Source organism: Alligator sinensis, unplaced genomic scaffold, assembly GCF_000455745.1.
Source record: "Alligator sinensis unplaced genomic scaffold, ASM45574v1 scaffold15_1, whole genome shotgun sequence".
Lineage (NCBI taxonomy): Eukaryota > Metazoa > Chordata > Crocodylia > Alligatoridae > Alligator > Alligator sinensis.
Genome location: NW_005842307.1, coordinates 1,152,546 through 1,163,351, shown reverse-complemented (window position 1 = coordinate 1,163,351; position 10,806 = coordinate 1,152,546). Strand labels below are relative to the sequence as shown.

General features: G+C 37.6%; 1 protein-coding gene across 1 annotated transcript; it reads left to right on the top strand.

The window, feature by feature from the left end:
• The first annotated feature begins 352 nt into the window (after positions 1 to 352).
• MANSC4 (MANSC domain containing 4) lies at positions 353 to 9,585 on the top strand. The gene is made up of 5 exons (XM_025209772.1): positions 353 to 385; positions 3,013 to 3,092; positions 3,481 to 3,591; positions 8,516 to 8,650; positions 8,888 to 9,585. Exons 2-5 carry the CDS (start codon positions 3,080 to 3,082, stop codon positions 9,583 to 9,585), a joined length of 957 nt encoding a protein of 318 aa, XP_025065557.1. The 5' UTR covers positions 353 to 385; positions 3,013 to 3,079.
• Positions 9,586 to 10,806: the final 1,221 nt, after the last annotated feature.

Below are 10,806 nucleotides of genomic sequence, written 5' to 3'. Positions count from 1 at the left end.
ACTTGTAAAAGACGCTTCTGCTTTGTTAAGATTTGGCAGAAAAAGAGTTAATGCCTGAGAATCATCTTCTCTAGGGAGTTCTTGGATTGTGCCACTATGTCTGCTGCCAGGTAGAAAGTTTCAGGTGGTGATTTTAATTCATAAACTAGTATTTAAAAACAAGCATTGTTTTCCTTGGTTGCAGCAACATTTACAGATCTTTTGTAGGAGGATTATAGATGACCATGTTCTCAAACAAATTGTTGATTAGTTTCCTGAAAGCAATTTTTTGATAGTCTATGAACAACATGAGGTACGGCTCCGATACTGACCAGACTTCCTTTGCCAACAGAAAACGTCTTTACATCCCTTCCCTCAGGAGCACATGGAACATCCTCATTTGCAGGTAAGACACAGATAGTTGCTTCTTATGAAAGTTTCGGGATAGCCAGGTAAATATTTTGTCCTATAAATGTACTTAATCATCCCCTTTAGCTATGATAAAGTTACGTGAAAAGTTAGTGAAGCCTTTGCAACGTAATAGACAAGTTAAGAATTTTTTCTTCCGTGTGTGTTGCCCAGAGCAATTTTAGATACTTCAGATGGTAAAACTGGTTTACATGTCTTTAAAGAGGAAAAGTTAGAATTTCTCTGCAGCTGTTCTTGCTACTTAAGCATATTCAGAATGGGGAAGAAAGAAGAATCTGACCTTAATACAAAGGAAAGAGGTGGTCAATTTGAATGTGGCCAAAAAGAAATAGAGGTAATAAGATAAGAGATCCCAGGTAACAACATCCCTATGCTTTGTGATGCCCCAAAAATTGAAAACACAAGTTGAAATTGTTATATGCAGAGTGTGGGTACATGCAGACAGTCACTTGTTATGCTTTTGAGGTCCAATCCTACAAACATTTATTTATCCATCATCCTTCTTGAATGGTCTCAGTCAGACCTGTGCACTCTGTATACCATTTGGTTATGGGGTCAGCAGAAGAGCAGGTACTTCGACATTTGTCAGCCTATTGAATGCGATACAGGTAAATTGATGCTTGCAAGGTCTGAGCAAAATTTAGATCACCTCCATACATGTTCAAGCCCAAATTCTGCAGTTTGTTTCCTGTACAGACAAACCTGCAAAGATCCCAGGTTAAATCAAAGGAGCTTGTCTGGTCACTGAGGTCCGCAGACCTGGAATAACTTGCAGGACTGAGGATATAACTGCTAATTCTTTTTGAAAAGTAAAGAGAATTGTTGACTGTACATAAACTGTGTAAGGCCATAAAGACTTGAGAAAATACAGTGGTTCTGAGGCTATAGGCCTGATTCTGAGCCACTTATTCATATTCCAAAAATACACCTATACATTTTAATGGAGAACAAGATGCTCTTCTGTGAGGTGGTGGAATCTAGACTGATGTAGAAACTTGATTATGAACCAGCTCATTTGCTCTTTCTTTCTTCATAAGGTTTTGATTACTACAAATTTTGCTTTCTGGAAAGAACAGCAATGAAGAGCGAAAGAAGAGCACTTGGCGTTGTCACATGCCAGTCATATAAAACAAAATAGATACACAATGGGTGCGTCTACATGAGACACTACTGCACAGTAGTTACTGCACATTTATTTAGTACTTGTATAATCAAGTACTAAATAAATATGCAGTAAACAGAGTTACTGCACAGTAGTGCCAGCAAACACCTTTTTAGTGATGCTACTGCACAGTAGCCTAATAATACTGTGCAGTAGCATACTTGTACTGTTTGTGCTGTGACATGCTACTGCACAGTATTATTCAGCAACTGCCCAATTAGTGTCTCATGTAGACATGCCCAATGTATAGCAAAATGCTGTTCTCAATGGAATTCTGATACAGGTACATTCTTCATATCTGTGAGATTGTTAATCAGGTGGCTTTTGTGCTCGGGCACAGGAAAATTGAGGCAAGAGTTATCCCAGGGATGTATGGTACCAAAATTATTTGTTAAAGTGTCAGGGAAACGTCTTTGTTTACAGAAAATACCTGATTGAAATCCATGTGACTATAAACAGTAACTGGATTCAGTAACTAAGACCCCAGTTTAGCTGCTGGCTTCATGTAAGGGGACCTGAACTAAGCTGCATTAAACTTCAATAGAGCTCTGTATATACATACACTACGCTGACCCCCTTTGTGGGACCAAGGGATCTTATGCTACAAGATTTATACCAGCTGTAAACCTGTAGTTCACACAAGTGTTAGTATTAAAGCAACATCAAAGCATCCCATATATTTTGATGCTTTTAGACACGACCTGAGGAATTTCCTTGCACCCATCTTTAAGGATAGATCACAACCCCACTCATAAAATATAGTCATACTATGCTAAAATATAGCATAGTAAAATGATAGAGTTTTTGCCTATCTTTTCCCCATCTGACATGTAAGCCATTAATTGTAAACAAACAGATATAATATCTAAAGCTGTTTAACAATACTCATATCAACTGGAAATTAGGGAATCGAACAGATGTTCAAAAAATCAAGTGTCAGCTGCTATGTGAAAGACAGGGACTTGAAGAATTGTAAGGCACTGACTCCAGCCACTTTCTATTACAGGTTTACATTTTATAAAGCCAGGCCTTCTTCAGGTTCAAGCATAAGGAGGAAAATAGATGTAAGCTGAATTCTTGATATCACTAAACTTAGAGAAGAAGACCAGTTAATGGTTCTATCAATCCAAAGACAGTTTCCTCCATTCATCATCAATAGTTAGGGGGTTTCCACAACATATATAAAAAAAAAAAATTAAAGGATTGATTGGGAAGGAGAGAGCCTCCCACTTCTGGTGGTTAGATCATGGAAATATTTTTTTTTTAATATTTGAGTTTAAATAAGCATAGAAATAAATCCAGCCTTTGTGTCAAATATTTATAACAAGCCTGAATAAGAGGAAGACTCTGTTGGCCTCAAGTGATACAAGTAGCTATTTTCCCTTAGAAAGCTGTGGTGAAACCATCTTCTAGGCTCATCATTATTCTGTGTTTATTCATAGATACACAGTAGTTTGATCTAACAGGACAAAGGTGGCAGATTCATGATCCTGAGGTCCAGCTCTCTGAATGACTAAAGATGGTATGTGTTTGAAGGAGACACTAAGAAGCTCTACTGGCTCCAAAAAACTCATCTAAAGTCCAAAAGAAAAAAAATCAACATGTTCAGAAAACTGCTTCAACCTTTCAGCATATGTCCATCAAACAGAATCATAGGAACATTTTAAAATAAACTTTTTCCTTCTTCTGGCAATGTCAGCACTTTCCAGGAGATTTGCTATTAAAATGCTGACTTGTCCTCTGCACATCTGTGCTGGAGAAATGGCTCTTACTAAGTCCATGAAGTGAGGAAATGTTTCTGTTGGGAGTAGTAGCAGAAGTGCTGCTGGTTCTGGGGTTGGTGTGGGAGTCGGATTCACTTTGCTCACCCACTGCTTTTTACAAAAACTGTTGGATCCGACGCTTCCCAGGTTTGCTGATTGATCTGGAGGAATCTCAGAAATGGGGAGCTCAGGTGCTGAAGATTTACACAGAAATCACAGCCCAACAGTGCAGCAGAGCCTGCTGCCTTCTGAAGAATGGTAAGTGTCTATTATCTGCTTTTGTTCAGATCCCAGAAGTGTATACTAAAATTACTGCACATGAGGAAATTTGGGTTTTTAAGATTTTTAGATACTGCCTTATCTTTCTGAAGAACAAATACATTTTTGAGGCAGGGAAGTCAGGATACATCCTAATTATTTCCCTCCCGAGTCCCTCCTTTGCCTCCATAGAAGTAACTTTGACTATGTGAACTTTTTGGATGAACAAATTAGAAAAAATAATTAAATTATTAGAAAAGAATATTCTTAGTGTCTGCCTTTGATAAACCTTTAAAGTTTGATTAAATGGAATAATTCTGTTTTCCAAAACAAAATTTGTTTCTGGGGTGCATGTTAATAATATTACTAGTTAAGTAACAGTCTCTCAGTATTTTTGAGAGTAGTTCCCCTCAGGTTAAGTAGAACGTTACTCTGAAAGTTGGACCATCAATGTCAGTGGGTCTACTCGTGGAATAAGCTTTATGCAGCCTGGATATGGGTGAAAGAATCAGGCTTTCTGGGCATGCCTACACATGCTATTAAGGCAAAGCAGTAAACTTTGGTGCATATTGCAATGGAATTTATTGCTCCCACATGCCACATTTACAGCCCAGGATCTCAGTATATTGAGCTGGGTCAAAGCAGCCTGGCTGACAGGAGGACCAGGGGATCAGTCTGCCAGCCCAGGGCTGCTCTAACCCAGCTCAACATGCTGCAGAGGGGCTGGCTGGGGCATGAGGGTGCTCCATTGTGGGGCTAGCTGGCAGGCAGTCCCTGCACTGAAGCACACTCATGCCCCAGCCAGCCCCGTCAGCGTCTATACATGTATTGCAGTGGAGTAAAGAACACCACAAGATAGTACTTGGAAATGCAAGCAGTGGAGTTAATTAGTTTACTCCATCCTAATAGCACTACATGTGTAGACGGTGATATTTTACTGTGGAGCAGTAAATGTTCTGTGTAGATGTGCCCTCTGAGGCAGATTAGCAAGACCGAATTCCATGGGGAAGGGACCACGTTTTTGTTTGGTGTTTGTACTATATTCCTGGTGTGCAAATGGGGCTTATTTGTGCTACCACAATACCGATAATAAATGGTATTAAATTTAAGCAAGTGAGAAAAGTTGGCCAAGGTACATTAAAAAGAAAAAAACCCAAAAAACAAAACATAAACCTTGGAGATGAAATCAGATCTCAGGAACTCCTAGTTCTTAGCTTTAAACCACAAAACTATACTGCTTCTCTCTACCGCTGCAGAAAGTAGAGGACTTTGTAAAGGGATTCTGGAGTGTTCAAATTTGATCCTAAAGCTGCAGTGCACTTTAAGTTTACCTTGTGCAGAATGATATCTGAATCTGGATAACAACACTACAAGCAACCCTGACATTCTGAGGAAGTTTTGGATAAGTTTTATCAACCTCCAGCACAGATTGAGAGAACTTACATATTAATATTCAATACTGTGCAAAGAGTCAAGATGTGCCTTAGCATATATAATTACTACATGTTCTTATAGAAATATAGCAAAATCTTTATTCAATATAGGAATATTTTGTTTATTTAGCTTATGGTTTGTATATCCAACAAGAAATTTCTACTAATATATAACATTTATCCTGGAAAGGAAATCAATGCATCAGGAAATCAATAAAGGTGTTTAGAATTTTTCATTACAAAGTCACAGGTTCAGCTATATCTCTGTAACATCATTAACAAAAGTTTATAACTTTGAATGGCATTACAGTGACTTGCATGCAATAAGATAGTGATTTCAGTTCAATTCCCAGGAGACAGAAGTAGCCAGTACCAGAACTACTGTTATAAATCCCCATATAACTGTTTCATGAAACAGACAAGGTTTGAATGGCATACGGACCAAAAAGTGAGTCTTTATGGACACTGGCATTATGCACAGATAAATTAGCTCCACTGATGCACAGGGTGAATATACATGTGTATGTGTGTGTGTGTTGGGGGGGGTTCTTTTCTTTTTTTTTATATAAGGAGGTTAGCTATTTCAGTCTGAAGTAGACAACAGCCTACTTTACATCTGATGAATGCCTCTCTGAACCATGTAGTCTCTAAGGGCACTTTTACACGTGCTCCAGAGGTTGGTGGGGAGTGCTTTAATTAGAGCGGCTCTGAGAACTGCTCTAATTAAAGTGCCACAGCGTTTTGTGTATCAGCATCCCCACACTTAAAAATGGCAGAAGGGAACTTGAACTAAAGCTTGTCAAACATTTTTAAACATGGGGGCGCTGATACACAAGATGCGGGAAGCTGCTAGAGCGCAGTAATTACCAGCAGACTCAACTAATTGGACTTCCAGCACATTGGAGCAGCCTCCACACTTGTGTACAGGCACCCTTTGGTGCTATCCCACCCTACCTAGTATGGAGAGATGCACCACAAGTTGAAAAATAAACTGAAAGTAATTGAAACGAAACACATTAAGATTATCTGTTAAACTTATTATCTTCAGAACAATTAAAACATTTCTATATATATTTTGGCAATTTCTATTTATTTGCTTACCAAAAAATCCTCACTCTGGTAAAAAATATTTTCTGCCTGGCAAAAAATGGGTTTATTAGCTCATTCAAATGAGTATAATTTACCATAAGCAAAAAACCCAGCAACCTAAATGGAGCATATACCAAAAAACTACGTTTTTTCAAAATGAAATAATTTTGTGAAACTTCCATTTACTGTACAATCATTAGAAACGTCAACACCATTTAAAAGGAAACTTAAAAAAAAGTTGCATTGGCTCCTGATAAGAGGCCTGCTTCTGAAACCTTTCACAAATAAAGACTTGCTTTGCAATACCATGTGTACTCCTATTTGTAAGTATTGTATTTTCTTAAATAATATCTGATTTAATCTATAAAGTTGCAGAGTATTTGATACATAATAGCATTACAAGAAAACAAAGGTTATTTCCACTGGATTTCCCAGTCATAGTTATGGCAGTAATTTGTATCCTTACCCTTAGAAGCTGGTGTACTTTAGATTTTTCTAACCAAAAATGAATATTTCAATAAGATCTGGTAAATAAAGTTGATACATAAATGCAAACATTAAATTAAATATAATTCTATAATAGATATTTGGAAAACGAAGTCTTTTTATGCTGTTTGTTTATGTACGGCATAAGAAATCTACAAGAGAAAGTGGAAAAGCTTACTAGTACTTTTTTCTGCAGTTTTCTTAAACAGTCAGTGACTTTTAAATTTTCATATAGATGGAAACCAGTTTTCTTCATCTGACCCAGTAAGATGTGTAATGCAGGGAATGGTTCAAAATATCTACATATAAATTAAAGGTGCTTGTTTAATTCTGTCATAACCTTTTAAATAAGAACTAAAACAGTTGGGATAATACAAAGCAAATTTTTATGAAACCAGAAAGAATGGACTTTTGTCCTTCACCATTTTTATGTCAACCACACACTTTTTTTTCTGGCACCCATCTTTTTTTTTTATTAAAGAGCACATCTACTAACTGCAAGCTCTTTATCAGTCTGACAAATAATTGGAGACTGATGAAAGTTGACTTATGCTTGAAATAGAGTATGAAGAATGACTCCAGACAAGGACAAAATGCTGAGTATTTTCTTTTTTGATAGCATATCATGCTTCCCTTTGCCTAAATTTTCATTAGAGTTTTTAAAATACATATTTATGTGCTGACATTCCTATCCTCATTCCAGCTTAGCAAAGAAAGATTTGGCTTAGGACTGAAAATCTTGTCCATTTCAGCAGTGACTTATAATTTGTAATAAAACTGTAATTGCTTCCTTTCAGAAAGCTATTGAGTTCAGATGCTTTATAGACAAAGTGCATCCTCAGAGACACTCTGCTTTAGAAAACATCACCTCTGCTTTACGACACTTATCTGCAAGCCTATTTCGAAAGTGTATTTTTAATGTATTACTGGTGCATTATGAAGGTCAAATAATAGTGAATGAAGAAATAAATTATTACAAGCCTGATATTGCTATATTTTAGCAATAAATAAGCATTTTCTTCTTCTCCACAACAGATAATCAAAAAGACATTGAGAAATTAAATAGGGAAAACATATGTCATTTTTTTACCCACTCTTCCTTATAGAAATGGCATTAACGGTCATTTTAAAGTTAATTCCTCAGTTAGAATGAGCATAAGAATAAGGCTGTTGAAATAAACATCATTGTAATGTAATGCATGCTACATTCTGGAGTATGCATGTTACTGTTGTGAAGGCAATGCATATGCACCCTGTAGTTACCATCAATTTCGTTTTCAATCAAAAACTGCAGAACCATTCTAGAAATGTTTGCGGATTGTAAATGTCAAGCTCTGTTAAAGCATGTGATCTAAGCAGAACTATGCTGACATGTAGCATAAGCATCTAATCTCTAAGGCATGCATCCAATTCAGATTCAATAGTTAGATCAGCATTTTCCGCAAGTGCTGTTCTAGCAATCATGAAAATCAGCATTACAAAACTTGACACTTTTTCCCCCAATTTAATCCTAGTTTTTTGTTGTTAATCTCAGTCCTAACCTTGCAAGTACATTTTTATGCAACGTGCCCTGCTTAGTTCAGGAATAGTTTTGTGGTGAGGGAAGATGAGAGGAGGTAAAAGAAACTGGTTTTTTTTTAATCACTAACAATAAGTCTACTTCTTTACTGCAGGAGAAAAGGGTAGAGCAATGTAGTCATGGAGAACTAGCTTTGGACTAGATGCTTAGCTTTTGAACATGTAATTAAATATTCTCAAAGGGAATTGGTAAAACAGCATAAAAACCTCTGCTCTAAAATGCTATTCAACTGTCCGGTATTATTACCATTGTTTCATAGTAGGCAAAAGAAATGGAAAGCAAATGTAGGGGTCATTATGTCCACAGAAACTCAACATTTATACTTTTCTTGTTATAGATTCCTGTAACTTGGCTGTTTTCTATTATGAAACTATCCATCAGAACTTTAACTGCCTTCATATTTATTGTCCATCACTGGAGAGCTGCATAGTGCGGGCTAGAAGAAATGTCATTTTGTACAACATTACAACAGGTAACAATGTATTAAACTAAGGTGGGGGTAATTCCCTTATATCACCTAAAGAACATGTACAATTCCTAAAAATGCGTTGAGGGCTTTTTGGCCCTATAACATATATAAGCTACCTTGTAAATAGAATTTACTTATTTTCCCCCTCTGTTACCTGAGAGAAGTAAAAATGTATCTGTCCTGCTAAGTGTAATGCTAAGAGATGTGTGTTTAATGTATGCTTTGTCTCTGCTTTAATAGGGATCGATCCAGATCTTCTTGTTTTTGAGAAATTGTCTTATAAGGATCTGAATACCCGTTCTTCATTCAACAAATATGAAAGACAAAACCACTCAAAGGTAACTGATTCAGAAAGTTGCCAGCACGATAACATCACATCAGGTTCACTTCTACCTGAATCTTCATCTTCTACCACGAGCCAAGGTTTGGTAGCAGTAAATAGTTACACCCACGGCACACGTGACCTTGTCCAAAAACCTGAACTGTCCACCGACTCATGGACAAGATCTTCACCAGTGGCTGATCCTTTTGCTAAGGAAAAAGACATAAATTCAGCAAGTACAGGTTTCACAACCAGTTTGGACAAAAAGCCTGTATACTCTACCTTGATGTCTGTATCTGCTAAGCTGTTATCCCATAAACCTAGTCCTGCTCGTCTGAACAACAGTAAGCAGAACTTGAATGAAACCAAAGGTTACAGCGGCAGAAACTACACTTCAGAAAATGATGACCACAGACCTGCCTGGGTGGTAATGGCTACTGGTGCCTGGTTGATGCCTATAGTGTTTTGTTCTTCTCTCATTTTCCTTTGCTGCTGTACTGTTCTTTTGGCAGCAGGGTGCTGCAGAAGGAGGAGGGGTCACTATAGGCCGGTGCGGAGAAGAGAAGTAGGGTCTAGACAGTTTATGAAATATACCATTGTAAAAGATCGCCTGTAATATGGAATGCTGGAACAGTAATAAGGAACTTTTTAATGTGTATCACCCTTGTGTTGGAGAAATAAGCAGCAGCTTTTCTTGGTGAAACACATCACACCACTTATTTCATGGTGTGTTCTTAAACTGATTTCCAAATAACATTTGGCAGATGGTTTCAGCTTCTTTTGGCTGTACTGTAACTGTGTATTGTCTTCAGCAATATAGTTCTTTTTACTAGCCAATTCTCCAAAGATCTGTAGGGCCAAATTCTTATCAGAGGTATATGACCACAACTCCTCTCAGGATTGTTCTGTTTATAATTTAGCCCAGAGTAGTTTATACACAGTTACGTTAGAATCCTTTCCTAACCTCTCTCTAAAGACAACAGGCCTGACTCTTGGCTGCCATATTTCGTGCAACTCTGGCAAAGCAAGCATAATGCAACTAACTCAAAAGAAAAGCATTTTACATCTATTATGCACAAGAAATCATGGCATACAAAAGTGTAGGGCTACAGAAAATCAGGTCTAATTGCTTTAGGATCATTAATTTCTGAATAATGTTGAAAACTAAGAACACCAGAAGTCAGACTTCTGAGGACAGGATTGGTCCTACTTGTCAATTCCTGAGTTTCTACTTTTTAATGATTGAGGTGATGGGGCTTCGGGTCTCTTTTAGACATTTTTATTAGGATACATATCCTGATACTTTGCCTATATTTCCCTTTGCCCAGTACAGCATTTTCAAGGACCAGTGCCTTTCAGGAGACATCTTGCTCCAAGATGACTGGCTCCTTCCTGCCTTGGATGGCAAGCTGCCTCCATCTCTTTCAAAGTTAACCCTTCCCAAATCAACCGCCTGTTATATAGCTAAAGTTCTTCTTCATACTGCAAATGTCACAACACCCCAAAAATCTTCCCTCCCAACAAATTGACTGAGGCTTTTAACAACACAGCAAAGTTGTTTTTTGCCTGGGTTTACCTTTGGTCTAGTGTTTTTCTTAACAATTTCTGCTTCTGTTCTCAGATTAAACCCTATGCTGTATTTTTGCCTTTCCTCTAACACTAGGATTATGTGGTTTTACCAGATGCTTTGTTCATGAAGCACTATTGCCTTCCATCACCCTACATGCAAGCTTCCAATGCACTGTAAAAAAAACAACAGGTCAGTTCAAGACCTGTCATCCTGTTGCCAGGTTGACATCCTGCCGATAACGCTAATCTTCTTCCCTCCTCTCTCCCC